At 45.9% G+C, this 15,536-nt stretch overlaps 1 protein-coding gene across 1 annotated transcript; it reads right to left on the bottom strand.

Annotated features, from left to right (window-relative positions):
• Positions 1–4,405: 4,405 nt before the first annotated feature.
• Positions 4,406–6,002, bottom strand: LOC149279233 (histone chaperone asf1b). Its single transcript, XM_089501453.1, has 4 exons — positions 5,894–6,002; positions 5,604–5,719; positions 4,943–5,119; positions 4,406–4,606 (listed from the first exon to the last, which is right to left on the bottom strand). Exons 1-4 carry the CDS (start codon positions 6,000–6,002, stop codon positions 4,406–4,408), a joined length of 603 nt encoding a protein of 200 aa, XP_089357579.1.
• Positions 6,003–15,536: the final 9,534 nt, after the last annotated feature.

Genomic DNA, 15,536 nt, shown 5'->3' with positions numbered 1-15,536 from the left:
AGGGATCAGGACAGACGCCCCCCACCGATAATCCTAAAACCTGGAGCGAGAGAGGTCGTCAGTCTGAATTCTATATGTATTACAGCATAATATAAACATCACACCTCACAGCGCGCTATACGTCATTAAACAAACATCTACGCCGTCTCCGAGGAACACAACCAGCTCCTTCCGCCGTGAAAATCCAGTATGCCCGCCCTGCCACAGAAGCTTCGTTAGGATGCTGGCTGGGCATAGTAAGAGTTGTAGCTAGAGATCTGCCTGTTGGCTACCGATGACATATCTATTACCGTATCACCCATCCTTCCATGATGCCCCTAGAACCACATGCGCAACCTCTACTACCGCTAGGACATGTATGACCCACGCATACAAATGCAATTAAGAGAAATACAGAGCCTGACTGTGACAGCAGCAACCACCGGAGCACAGCAATGGCATGATCTGCACAGAGCAATTGTGGTGCAAAGTGTTAGATTGTGGAGCAATCACTATGGAAACCAACAGAATATTGTAGCTTATTCCTCCATGTTCATCGCTTTGGTCACAGTCACTGTATGGAAGCAAGGCCCGTTAATGTCCTCCAGCTTCTGCCCCCTCCCTGCCAGCCAGATCTCTCTCCCCCGCCCAGAGCATCTGTAGGACAACCACAACAGGTACACAAGCCTCGCTGCAGCCAGCTAGGCCTGAGCAGCCCGCTATTCACACACTCCATCTTTCAGGAGCGGTGCCATCCCTGCCTCCATCTCGGGCCTCCCTGCCGCTATCTGACACCTCTAGGGCCGCAAACACCCCGCTAGGCCAATCCCTACCGCCACTAGGGACAAAACGGACGGGTCCCGCATCCGCCACAAGCCCGTAAAAAACACAATTCAGCGCCGCTAATACCCCTCAGGAAAGCAAGCCCTAGCGATATCCCACCCCTGCCATTACCGCTAGGTCGGGCCTTTCCCGCTGACCGACGCCACTGGATTAGCTCACATACCGCTATGACACGACAACACGGGCCTGCTGTGCCTCCCCTTGAAACCTTTAGGACCCCGTCTCCGTCTTACCCGTCACCTCTAGGATCCGCAGGCCGCGGAGCCCCTTTCCCTCCTCCTCTGCGATACCTCTAGGACCCCCGCTCACCTGCAGGCCACGCCTCACCTGGCGTCATTCAAAGCACGTTGACAAATCATTGACCGGGTCCCGAGCGCGGAAGCCAATCAGGATGCACGACAGAACCCCCCTTTCCGGCAGATCACTTGGTGGGGTCCGCCTCCTTCTCTCTGTCACCCAGGAGACGGGAGCCTGACGTCATGCCGGCGAAAAGCCAATGGGAGGGCGTGGGAATCAAGGAACCACGCCTATGGCGCGATTCTATTGGTCATGAAGCAATTGATTGACAACAGAAAGGCGGGACCTAGAGCTCAGTCATTGATTGGCTTAGTTCCAGCGCTGACGCCATGAACGCTATTTATAGCAGCAACCGGAGCTGTCAGGGCTGTTTAACCGTTTGATGCCTGGGCCACCTAGAAATTGGTGTTTTGCATGCATTGTGGTCGTTAAATTAATGGTGTTTTGGATAAACACGAGGCGAGTCACGTATCCAGCTGGTGAGGGCTTCTGCTTGAGACCGTCTGCCCCCCTGTGGGCATGTAACATAAAGCCTGGTCTGGTAAAACGCAGCCTCTTAATGCCTGCCCTGCAGGGATGTGCAATACACAGCCCGGTCCTCCCTCCAAGGGCATGTGAGATGCAACCTGACGCCCCTTCCCATGGTCAAAGTAACACATTGCCTGCACTGCCCCCTGTGGGCCTGCCGCGGAAATCCACGTTTGCCCCTGAGGGCTTTTAACTGTCTGGGCTGGGGCAGAGTTGGTGAAGGGCCACAGTCAAGCGTCGTCCAAAATCCCTTTGTTGGTTTCTTCCGGTGTTTGCCGCCCCTATGAATAACGTCCATTAAACGCTGGTTGGTGTGCACCTGGGTTGAGGATAAACAGTCTTAACAAATGTCCAAGGGAGACGCAAAAGGGGTTAATCACTAAACGGAGAGTCGGCTTTCAACTTCTCGACTTCACCGTACACTATGATGGTCCAGCTTGTCTGGCCCTGTATAATGTATAGTTACATCAGTGATTTCTTCAATGGCTCCTCACACTTTGAACGATGCATTATGCAGGGCCAGCTCAACCCTTCTCACTGAAGGAACCTGCTTGTGTTGGCCCTTCATGAGTGACCCTGCCTGCGGTATGGATTATTATACAGGATTATTGTTTGGATCCTTTGCCCCAGGACCGCTCATTTCACATACATAGTGCACGTACAACCGCCTCGAGACGGAATCTCAATGATGGCCGTGTACATTACCCCCAGCCCCTGACACGGGCATCCCCCGATACTGAACTGGCCAGCTTAGCGCATAACGGGACACCCAAGGCAGTGCCTAAATGCGCCGTCTTTACCTTTTTCCCTTGTAAATGCTTGGGGGGCTTATACACAAGAAGTCCCATTATTTTCTCACCCACAGCATTTTCTTATTGTTGGCAGAGCTGTATCAAACATTCCCATGTCCAGGCAATTTTTTTCCCTAATTTTCTTACCGATTACCTAGAAGCTTAGGTCTGCCCACCATAATGCATGTCATGCCGTAAAACTCTGACATCAGGGAGACTGCTGTAGGAAGTTCCCCTGAGCGCTCAGGGACCTGAAGAAGACCATCCCTGAGCCAAGCGAGACAATATCTGCCTGGACCTTTGTGTGCTGTCTGGGGGAGGTGTTCCAGAGCCTGGCTTAGTTAATGGTTGTTCAGGCTGGGGGGCCGGCGTAGTATAGCCAGAGAGGCTCCGATCGGTTCCTAGGTTTGTTTCTTTTATGATTTTGTTTTGGGGCGTTTCAGTTGAGAAGTTGAAAATAAAGCACTGTTTGCTACAAGTCGGTGCTCCTGAGCCTTATCGCCCTAGAAGACTGTGCTTTAGATCCCTAACGCTCCCAGGTGTCACAGCATAGCAGAGCCAGGGAGCTGACTTCAGCAACGCACATGCTCCTATACGAATAGCTGCCCTATCTACCCTGATCTATTAGCCGCCCCCCCCCCTCCCTCCTTCAAAATATGCCTTTAACCACTTATTCAAGAAAGACTAGGTTTACCCATCACCCATCTGTCCTATGCTCCTCCCGTCTGGTGTCTTCCCCAATATTGTCTATAGGCAATTGTTATAGATTGCCCTAAATTGCTACGGGAAGCACTAATCATTGTGTAACAGTTGCTCGTACATAAGATGGTGCTACATAATGAACCGCTATTACCAGGTAGAACATTCTAGAAATTCCCAGCCAACTAGATTAGACGTATACATGCTTTGTTACGAAACATTATTTAATAAAGACATCAGACTAATTCCACCACCTAACGGGCTGATGACGGCTAGGTCTAAGTGCTTTTATTTCAGCAAGTTCCTACTCACAGATATATAAAAATAATAAAAAAACAACCCAAACAAAAAAACTAAACACATTGATAAATCATGGCATCTGTTTAGAAATGTGCCACACTAACAAAATACAAAAGAATTGACAACTTTGAACAGGACAAGTCAAAACTCGACGTGTCAAAATTATTGAAGTCCAACAATCTCTGGGCATTTAAATATTTTTGTGATATTTTGGCCGTGGGTTGCTAGTCTGGTGAAATTTACATTCAGTTAGCGGCACAGGACCGGTGACTTAGTTCATCAGAAGAGAGCAAGACATGGCAAGGACTGACAGCTACGCAGGAAAAGTCCATTCCATGGTCACCCCAGTGAAATAGAGGCAGCGTATAAAGGGCACACGTATGCTAGAAATATACTCTTTGCTGTACCACAACAAGGAACAGAACAGTGTATGCTAACATTACCAACAGGTAGTGCTGGTGGGGATGAGAGGTGCTGTGAGGACTGCGAACCCTCAGTAAGAACAAAGTGATATATTTACACATTTAAAGGGCTCCTGCTGAACTGCTGTAACAGAAGAGCTCTGCTTGGCGGAGGCAGTAACCGAGAAGTGCTGTGTCCACCCAGCTACGACGTGAGACGAATGCTGGTGCCAAGATAGTTATGGTATTAAAGACCTGGGAGTCAAGGCGCAGTGCCCCTGAAAACGCTCCACAGCCACTATGGATATCCCTCTAAAAACTGCAGTATCAAAAGAAAAGCATTTACAATGAGTCTGGCAGTTCTCAGAAAGAGAAGAGTTGAATTAACACTTTGCATCAGGAGCGTGTCCATGTTTTTTAAACCGAAAATATGTGAGAACGTTGTAGAGAAGGAGAGTGATCGCAGGCGGCCAGACACGCAGCATGGCACTACCAGAGCCCATAGTTTTGCCTTCATAGCAGTGAGTAGGGGGCTGTGAGCTCACATGCCCTGACCGTGCAGCAGGATCACATACAGTCCATAGAGTTTTCTGGGATGGCGTTCAATGCGCCTGCTAGACCCTTTGAGGGGGCACAGGTTGGAGGCAGCATTGCATGAGAGGAAGGGTCCACGTTTTCAATATCTTCCATTTTTGATTCACTTGCACTGTCCCAATTGATATGAAAGCGCGTAACACGGGGGTTTGATGCCAGGATGTTTCTCTGGAGCTGTAAATACAGGGAGATATTAGAATTTCAGAACTCATAGAGAACAGTATGCCTCCATCGCAGCATACAATAAGCTATTTTATGCCCAACTTCAACCACAGACCAAAGCAACAACTTTCTAAATAGAGCAAGATCTGGAAAACACATACTAAAGACTTCAAGTACCTGCAAATCAAAAAAGGTCCTCTGTAAAGCCTTCAATGGTCAACCGTAGCAAATGCCCTACTGTATACATCTACCTTCTGCCATGGAGTTCTAGCATCAACTTTCACTACTGTAACTGCAATCCTGCACATTACATCGTTACCTTATCCCTCTGTACATAGAGCTGCATACCTGGGTGAAATTTGGTTTAAGGGGTGGATTCTCTCGAAGTTCTGGGTCAGAGTACTCATTATTTACATAATAGCCAACTCTGATGAATTCCTGACCACGATATGTACAGGTGATGAGTACCACGGTGACCCCTACAGCATCTGACTCAGGTATTAGGCTTGAATTGGGCGCGTCCGCCTGGAGGAAAGAGAAAAGAATAATTTCAATAAAATTAGGTATCAGACTGACAAAACCCATCTCATTTACCTGGGGGGTTCAATCATTTTATTAGACAGCCTTGCTTTTCATTGCCTGGTTAAAAAGTTGAGGCTGTTTCGAAATCTGCATTTCTCTGCTTCCAGACGAACACACACTGATTTTATTGCATACGTCACAACTCTTGAATTGCATGCCGTTTATACATAAAATGCTAGCTGACACCATAGGCATTAACACTTTCTATAACGCTGTTGGTGCCATTATTAATATTCCATTAAACTGGATGAATATACAAAAAAAAAAAAAAAATGAAAATGGATGTTAAAGGAAAGTTTTATTTAAGTTATGATTTTTTTTTTGGTCAGCAATACTGAGGAAAAAAAGGCTTGATGGCTTACAAGATAAATTGGTTCAGAACAAAACTCCCGGTACCTGAGGCTGCACCGAACAGTGCAAAGCTCACCTGGAACACAAACATGTGACGTCCGGCAGGTACCGGCCCGACGAGCACCGAATCCAGCACTTGGTCGTATTCTTCACTTTCTGCCGATCCCACGTAAATAATCTTCCATTCTAGGTCTGTTGAGATGAAAATAACGAACAGATCGCTTGAATTTTACAGTACAGAGATAAGTTCTAGCATTATAAATAAATGCCTCGTGGTGCAGATCACTAGTCACAAACGACAAAGCGTCACAGACTAACACTTAAATATCTTAGAGCACTATGATGAAGTGTTGCACTATTACGCACCATCAGGTAGGTCTTCTATGCACTCAAAGGTGATCTCAAACTGGAAAGGATTGTGGAACGGACATGGGTTATCCAATACCACCATATTGAGAATCTGTACCTTGGCCATGATAAACAGCTGGGCAAACAGACACTGTAAATAAAAAAATAAATGAAAAATCCCTTTACATGGAAAAAAGTGGTACTTGGGATCATTACGGGTGAAAGCCAGGGAATGACAAAGCACTGTGTTAAAGGAGCAGCTGTCACTTTTTTGCCATCTGCTCCATTCACAGTAAATGGGTATTTGTCTTGCACAGCGCGTGCGACAGCCTCAAACACCATGCTAAGAGCCCGGAGGCGCACAATATATACATTTATACAATTTAAATATATATAACCCCAACGCTAAGACGACAACGGTTGGGCCGCAGCTGCTGCAGGCTGGGAACAGGTTTAATTCAGCCTCACGGTATCGTTTCCATGAGCGCGGGACTGGGGGGAGACGAGGACGTCCTGTCACTTTAAGGCCAGCAGCCTCCAAATAAGGCAAGGGCACGCAGCAGCTGCGCATTACGTTTTTACAGTAAAGCAGCGCACACTGCGGCATTTGCCCAGCGTGCCGGAAGGCCAGTCCGGGCTGGCTTGGCTTCCATAAGGGTCCCGGGGCTGCACACAAGATCTGTCGTGCCTCCAGATGATTCAAACGGCCAACTGACATTTTCGTCTTACAGGCGTGAAAGGCGTGGCCGAGGCCGGCGCTTCACACTTCGTTACACCGGGGAGAGAATACGGACAATAAAGCATTTTATATTCGAAATGTAGTAAATAAACCCATTTCCCCTGTGTTTCGATACACATTATTGTGGCGCTGAGCTGCAGAACGCTATAACACCATCATACCCGGCAACCAGGGGGAGCTCCTAGAAGAGAGGCATCAGGGGAGGAAAAAGGGACACAAAGTAATCTGGGTAAGGAACCCTTGGTAAGTATGGTGTGATCACACAGGTATAAATATACACACACACGTAATACATTATGCATTTATAGGCAAATCAGTGAGATTACCACACACGTTTATATATAGTGACCTCAGCCTCTGTATACACATACATTATTTAGGATGCTACCAAGCCTAGTCTGTTCCTAGGTCAGTCAGATACACCAGGCCAAGAATTTTACCTTACCAAGAGAGTGGTAGATAAACAGAACAGCTTCCCAGCATAAGTGGTAGAGGCTAATACAGTGAGGGAATGTAAACATACATGTGATAGGAATATGGCTCCTGAATCGAAGGCGAGACAAACGACTGATTAAGGTCGAATGGTTCTTATCTGCCGTCAGACGATATGTTGGACTTTATCTTACCGTTCTAATAAAGAGATCTTGTGTATCCCCCAATTCACTTTCGGTTTTCCGCCTTTTCCCGTTTACTGTGCCCTCGGGTCCGTCTGCTGACTGCCGCCACCCGTACCGCTCAACACGAGCTTCTACACCTGCTTTCCCGCTCTCCGTTTGTCTCCCGCGCGCCGGAGCCTCGAACTCACAAGCCCCCAAACACACGTATTTCCAGCACGCCCCTTCGCTGCAGTAACCGCCCACCTCCTCCAGGCTCAGGTAAAATGACCAATCAGGCTAGACTGTCACAGAAATGGGCTGATTAAGCTAAGGTGGAACGCAAACGTCATATCTACGCGTCAAAAAGTGAAACGTGGAGAACAAATATATGCTCCTCTTTGAACGGTTGACAATCAGTCATTTTTCGGCAGATTTTATTCCACAGCACATTGCCCTTCTGACAAGCTTGTCTGCAGACAGGTTTAATTAAGGTGACGAATAATACATTTTGCCAGTAATAAACATGGCCGTCAGGGGCGTTGCTTGCTCTGTTTTGGCGGGTGCAGCGAGACGTTTCTCGTCTCTGACGTTTTTTCCCGCCTTCTTTCTGCTGTTGTTTGGTAGCTGGGCCGTTAGAGGGCGGCTTTGTCCGTTATTTCTATAGACACCGAGAATCTGCCCAGTCTTGGGGAATATTATCACATTTGCGAATTGCCCATGAGGGGGCAAATGCACCCCCCCCCCCATGGTGGAGGAGATAGGCCGCAAAATACGTTTCTATTAATGACCCGTAAGCACCACTGACTTATCACCAACATTTGTGAATTTGTGGGAATATTTCCCCTGAAATGGCTAATTGTATTTATATTTTCGTTACATTTTCGTTTAGATTTTAAGGGATGGTCATGTAAAAAAGGCATGGCTATATCTAGTAAACATCATTTTTTATACACGCACCTCAAGTTTTTTTGCTCATTTAAGAGGCCTTTCCTTAAAATAAAGCAGCAGTTGGTGTTGTGTGGCGCAGAGTAGTATTAGTCCCCATCATGTAAGGCGATTAAAGCTTTATGACCTTCAAGGTTTCTGACAAAATGGAATTTGTATTTTAACTGAGACTTGTATTTATTTAATGCATACCTTAGATTGCGTGCAATTAAATGCCGTGTATGGTTTTTATTACATAGGAGTTCTCCTAACAGGCCCGGGTTGGTCACTGGGCAGCCGCTGGCTGACATGGCTCCGTTACATGTGGGATGTACCTGGCCGTGCGCTGCGTGAGCATAAAAACGTAACGTGGCCGTTGGCTGCACTAGTGGCTGCCAGCCATAAAGCGCCAAGCCTGACTAGTCATCCGCAGCCCGGCTCGGCCCACGATACAGGAGTGCCATTTTGTCCCTCCTTAATGCATAGGATGCCAGGGTGTCACCATATACACCCTTACACCCTGTGAGAGCTCTTTCCTGCCAGCGATTGACAGCCAATACTAGCGAGATCAAGCGAGGCTGTTTGTAACAGTGGTGAAAGGAGATAAGCATACCAATGTCCAATCTCCTATCATCTATCTATCTATCTATCGTGTTGATCGCACCCTTCTATGTTGCAGTTGACAAAAAGGCCTTCTAAAACCCCAATTGATTTTTTTTAGTTTAGGTTAAATTCAAGCATCTTGGCAAGATTTTCAAAAACATATATTAAAAATAAATATATATATATATATAATACATTAACAGAAAGGGAAAGCATAAAAACTCTGCAAAAATAAAAATGCATTTGGAAGGCAGACGCCACCAATATTTAAAGGGACGGTCCAGCTGTTATGTGCAGAATCACCCCCATATGTGTTTGCCCTTTTCCCTCCCCTAGGTACATGCCATACAGGAGATGTGTTTAGTCGAATATGCTTATTCGATATACTTACCTCCAGTCAGCTCCCGTGCTGCTTTGTGCATGGTGGCCATGCACATTTCGATGGTAGTGCTTTCCTGCCACTGATTGGCTGCTTCAATTATTGGCAAGTGACAACCATGGAAGCAAAGGGCAGCTACCTGAACTAAGTCCTTTATTTCATTTTTTGGTTTTTGAATTATGAATTTTAAAGTAAAATAATGCTTGCATTTCTCTTTAGTGAGGGTGTAGGTAAACTGTGCCTTTAAAGGGGCTACTCAGCTAACTTTTTTCGAAGAGTGCCAGATTTGATGAAGTGAACATGTGCGAGGGCCGACAATTTTGCCTGACATTCTTTGAACCATTAAAATTAAATGCAAATTAACTATTTTATGCAAAGTTTATTGAAAACAGCATACTTTTCATTTTGTGACTTGGATGGCAAATCTAAACAGGTGGTAAATCACTCTGCCTTTAATATCAAAAAAACAGATCTATATTTGGGCAGCTTATCTGTGGGGCCTTATCAGTCCGGAACGCGGGCCGCAATTTGGACATGCCTGTATTAAATGTATTAAAAATAAGGCATTGCTAACCACATACAGGCAAGATGACAACAACAATGTCTTTATGTTTTTTCAATTAGAGTGAAAGAGGACAATCACAACTCAAAAGAAGAAATACAAGGAATCCACAGGTAAGATGTAAATACAATGTTTCATTAGCTATTGTTGTTTATTCAGAACAATTTATTTTTAATATATTTTTCTATTAATGTTAACAATGCATGATACTAATTAGGGCTGAAACAACTAATCGATAATAATCGATAATGAAAATCGCTGTCAACGATTTTCATTATCGATTAGTTGAATCGATTTTTATCGATTTTATCCTTATATAATCCGACCTCAAACAGAGATCGGATTATAACACTAGAATCCAGATCCCCTCACTGTCGGCCGGTCTCTCACTTCCGTCTCTCTCCCCCCTCCCATACACCCCTCTTACTCCTCCCCCCTCCCATACACTGCTCTGCCTCTCTCCCGACTCTCTGGTGTTTTGTGAACCTCCATTGCTGACAGGCACTTTCACTGCAGCTTCATAGAAGCCTCAGCGTAAGTGAAGGTGAGTAATGGAGGCTGTCTGTGCGCATCGTGCAGACCCCCACCGGCTGACCCACCAGGGGTGTATGGGAGCCGCCCTCCCATACACCACTCTGGCTCCTCCCCCTCCCATACACCACTCTGACTCTCTACCCGGCTCCCTTGTGTCTTGTGAACCTCCGTTGCTGACAGGAGGCAGAGTGGAGTATGGGAGGGGGGAGGAGGCAGAGTGGAGTATGGGAGGGGGAGGAGCCAGAGTGATGTATGGGAAGGGGGAGGAGGCAGAGTGGTGTATGGGAGGGGGGAGGAGGCAGAGTGGAGTATGGGAGGGGGGGAGGAGGCAGAGTGGTGTATGGGAGGGGGGAGGAGGCAGAGTGGTGTATGGGAGGGGGGAGGAGGCAGAGTGGTGTATGGGAGGGGGGAGGAGGCAGAGTGGTGTATGGGAGGGGGAGGAGGCAGAGTGGTGTATGGGAGGTATAATGAATTTTAGGGAGGCAGAATGGCGTATCTGGGGGAGTTAGAGTGGTGTATGGGGGGTATAATGAATTTCAGAGTGGCATATCTGAGGGAGGCAGAGTGGTGAATCAGGGAGAATTTCAGGGTGGTGCAGGGCATTTATGGGGAGCGGAGTGGCATATCAGGGTGCACAGTGGCATATAGGGAGGTATAAGGCATAAATGGGGCGAGTGGCATATTGGAAGTTATAAGGCATATAGGGGGTATAAGGTATATAAGGGGGCTCAGTTGGATATCACTGGCATATAAGGAGTATAAGGCATATCAGGGGCACAGTGGAATCTCTGGCATATAAGAGGTATAAGGCATATATGGGGCAGAGTGGCAAGCTGGGGGTCAGATGTGCATAACTGGGGCAGTTTGGTAAATAAAAGAAAATATAAACAAGGCTTTTTTCTCAGTTTTTATTAAATATGAAAAAATAGTTAACATATGAATTAATATTTACTAATAACTTTGTATTAAAACCTAGTTTGAGAAACACTGTGTTTGGGTTCTTGTAGCTTTTATTATTATGTCAGTAAAATAAGAAGGTGAAAGTGTAAATTGTACGTTTTTAATTCCATTATTTTAAATTAAAAAAAAATTGCATTTTTTATCCGATTAATCGAAAAAATAATCGGCCAACTAATCGATTATTAAAATAATCGTTAGTTGCTGCCCTAGGGTTTTTATATCTAAATATCTAAGTTTGTGGGGAAAAATTTTTTAAAAAAAGGAAATATTTTCACAGTTTCACCTAAAAAACTATATATAACCAGTGCAAATAGAAAAAAGCCTCCAAAAGTGTATTTAGGTGTTTGTCCTGTTTTTGGAAACACCACATATGCATGGTATTTTTATTTATTTTAGCACTTACAGGGTTAAATATGAATGATGAGCATCGTTGTTTCTAAACAATATTTTTTTTAAATGTGGTATCCTGGTAAAGAAAAACTGCTAAACAAAAGTATAACTTGTATATTCAGAAAAAACCCCTAAGTACAGAAATACCCCATATGCATGGGTAGGGTTTGTCTCCTTGGCACTGCGGCTTCAAAATTGGAACATGTGGATTACAGTTTTCAAACAGGGGATTTTGACAGATCAGTTTGCTGGGTCCAGGTCTCATTTGAGACACAGGAGAGGTCCCATATTTCATTTTAACCCCCTAAAATGACATATTTCCAAATACTAGACAACCCGGGGAATCTAGTTAGGGGCATATTGGCCTGTCCCACACCAGGGCCTTCCAAAGTTAGTCTAACAAAAAAAGAAAAAAATTTTGTGTGAAAGAACAAAATAGGTCTTGATTTGTGTTCAGTAACACCCGCCGAGTACAGCAATACCCCACATGCATAGATAAGTCATGTTTCTCAGATATTGTAGAGTCAAAACAGTTTCAAATTTTCAGCTTTTTTTAAAAAAATATTTTTTTATCAGATCACTTGTAAGTGACAAGTTTAGGCCGCTGACATTGATCAGGGTGACCCATCGATAACCAGTGACTTAAAAATGTCATTAATAATTTGTGAATGTTTTTTCATTATTACCTTGGATGACCCTTCTCTCTTTCTAGGGCAGGGTCATCCAGGCCTGCCATATTGATCAGATCACTAATTTTGGCCAGGATCATCATCAGCCCACTTTTGATTGGTTCTGCAGCAATTTTTAACTGCTCACAGCATCTGACCTGGAAGCACCCTTGACTTTCAGGTCAGTGCTGTTTATTTATTTTTTGTTATTATTTTTGCATTATTGTTATTTAACTCTTTCAATGCTGATGCTCCATAGGAGCACAACATTGACTGATATTTAGTCCCCACATGCTTGTGGGAACAAATATTAACTCCTGCACTGCTGCGATGGTGTCAAAAGGACTGGGGACAGAGAGATGTGTTTTTGGCCCCAAATGTCATCTGAAATGAAAGGGCAGGAAACAAAATTTGTTACCTGAAAACAAATGAGGAAAAAACAAAAACAAAAATGATTTTGGATCTTATGCACAAGTCTAATGATTACCGTGGCATTCTAACATTTACCCAAATAGTGTTCTAATCCTATTTAAGGGTATCATTCACTAATAGCATGGTTTTAGAGGTACTAGGTCATGTCAAACTATTTGCCTGATTTTTATGAAACTTCAAGTCACAATTGGGGATTACTCTAGCCTTGGTGTAGAGCTAATCTAAATTTTATTAAAGACCTCCAGCAGCAAAGAAACAGTTAAAAAAACACACAACAAAAGGACCAATCAGAACATAATAGAGTCCATAAATAACAGTCCGAAACCTCCAACTTCCTCTTCTTTGATGTGCTAAAAAACACAGGTAGCACCAAATAACGTCTCCGGAACTACTTCAGAGGAAAACACGTAGACCGCCAAAGGTATAAATCAGGAACTTCAACCGAACAGCAGCCCCAACGGAATCAAGCTGTAAATGGAAACAAAAAACATGTGAAAGTACACAGTATACACAGTATACAAGAAGCAAACAGGTAGTATGATCAAACAACAAGTCATAATAATCATAATATAAACACCCTGATTAATAAAAAAACACAATAAAAGAAAACAGTAACCCAGGGAGGGAAACACAGGGTGGGAAATATTCGCCTCCTGTCTTTAATAAAATTTAGATTAGCTCTACACCAAGGCTAGAGTAATCCCCAATTTTATGGCAAGACAGGAGGCTTCATATTTGCAATTTTAAAGCGTCCCCACAACAGCAAGAGACGGATAAACACGGGGACGATAATAAAAGGTACGAAAGGTAGACTCCCTAGACCAATCCGCTGCGCAAAGGATGTCAGATGGAGAGCCGCCCAAATCAAAAGCAGCGGAAGCAGCTGCACCCCTAACCGAGTGCGCCCCAAAGGATCCGTCCACTCCTGCTAACCGCAGAATCCACTTAATCCATCTGGCAACTGTAGGAGATGACACCGGTTTAAAGGGAGAGACGTAAGAGATCAACAGAGGGCCGGAAGAGACCGCCCTAAGAGACGCTGTGGAAGACAGATAAACGCGAACACACCTAGCCACACACAGTCTAGGCCGGTCAGGAAAATAAGGGTAAGACACCGAGGAAGAAAAACCTTTGGTCCTATGAGAAATGGAAACAGAAACACCATCTGGGGTAAAAGAAAAAGAGTCAGTATTAAACGCCCGAATGTCGGAAACCCTCCGGAAAGACACCAAACACAGGAGCAGGGCCAATTTCGCCGAAAGCTGACGCAATGACAGGCCGTCGTTATCCGGCCACGCTTCCAGGAACCGCAGAGCGATGGAGACATCCCAAAAGACAACATATCTGGAAGGAGGGGGTCTAGCAAGACGAATCCCTCGAAGGAGACGACAAACAGTCGGATCCTTCCCGATACTAACCCCCGCGACAGGAACGTGAGCGGCCGAACCAAATTTATCGACCGATAAGACTTCCCCGTTGCGAACAGATGAGCGAGGAAATTCAAAACTAACACCACAGGCGCTGTAAAGGGATCTGCCTGTTGTTCCACACACCAGCTATACCAGGATCCCCACGCCTGAAGATAGGAACGTCTGGTGCCCGGTGCCCAGGAATCCCAGAGGAGATCTCTAGCTTCATCTGATAAACCCGCCGTATTCCAGGATCCCCTGAAATCATCCAGGCCACCAATGACAACTGGCCGAGAAGCACCAGCGGGTGAGGGTTGCCCTCCGCATCCAGAAGGAGATCCTGAGATGTGGGGAGGAGCATGGGGTCGTCGCATGACAATTCAAATAGGAGGGGAAACCAGGGTTGTGTCTTCCAGTATGGGGCGATCAGCAAGATCGTGACCCGTTGCCTGTTCACCAGATGGAGCGCCCGGAGAATCATTGAGAAGGGCGGGAAGGCATACGCCCCCGACGTAGGCCACCTCTGAAGGAAGGCATCCACAGCCAGAGACAGGGGATCCGGAAGCCAGCTGAAGAACTCCGGTGTCTGCCGGTTCGTCCGGGATGCGAACAGATCCAAGATGAACGGACCCCGAGCTTGATCCAGAACCTTGAAAACGGTCGTCAGGAAACGCCAATCGCTGGCGTCCCTCCAATGTCTGGAGAAATAGTCCGCCACGAGGTTCTCCTTCCCTGGAATGTACTCTGCCCTGATAGAGAGATGGTTGTCCAGGCAGTATTGATACAGATCTCTGGTGAGATCCGATAGAAGCTTGGATCTTGAGCCCCCTAGTCGATTGATGTATCGAACGGCGGACACATTGTCCATCCTCAGGACCAGGGAACAGTGGGTGACGTCCTTGGTAAAGCTTCGTATGGCGAAGGATCCAGCGATTAGTACCAAACAATTTATGTGGAAACCCCGTTCCTCTTCCGTCCAGAGCCCGCCCGTGGCTAAGTCTCCGCAAGCTGCCACGAGGTTCTCCTTCCCTGGAATGTACTCTGCCCTGATAGAGAGATGGTTGTCCAGGCAGTATTGATACAGATCTCTGGTGAGATCCAATAGAAGCTTGGATCTTGAGCCCCCTAGTCGATTGATGTATCGAACGGCGGACACATTGTCCATCCTCAGGACCAGGGAACAGTGGGTGACGTCCTTGGTAAAGCTTCGTATGGCGAAGGATCCGGCGATTAGTACCAAACAATTTATGTGGAAACCCCGTTCCTCTTCCGTCCAGAGCCCGCCCGTGGCTAAGTCTCCGCAAGCTGCCACGAGGTTCTCCTTCCCTGGAATGTACTCTGCCCTGATAGAGAGATGGTTGTCCAGGCAGTATTGATACAGATCTCTGGTGAGATCCAATAGAAGCTTGGATCTTGAGCCCCCTAGTCGATTGATGTATCGAACGGCGGACACATTGTCCATCCT

This window comes from Sceloporus occidentalis, unplaced genomic scaffold (genome assembly GCF_023333645.1).
Source record: "Sceloporus occidentalis isolate IW3139 unplaced genomic scaffold, rSceOcc1.0.p SCAF_174, whole genome shotgun sequence".
NCBI lineage: Eukaryota > Metazoa > Chordata > Lepidosauria > Squamata > Phrynosomatidae > Sceloporus > Sceloporus occidentalis.
Note: the sequence above shows the minus strand (reverse complement) of the source record. Positions and strands in the feature narration are given on the sequence as shown.

Bases quoted from the DNA above. Each gene is read 5' to 3' on its own strand.
- LOC149279233 (XM_089501453.1), bottom strand. From the start codon at position 6,002: ATGGCCAAGGTACAGATTCTCAATATGGTGGTATTGGATAACCCATGT. The intron at 5,120-5,603 runs GTGAGCTTTGCA...TCTTTCCTCCAG, and splicing joins GTCACATGTTTGTGTTCCAG to GCGGACGCGCCCAATTCAAG. The intron at 4,607-4,942 runs GTATGCAGCTCT...CTGTATTTACAG, and splicing joins TTAAACCAAATTTCACCCAG to CTCCAGAGAAACATCCTGGC.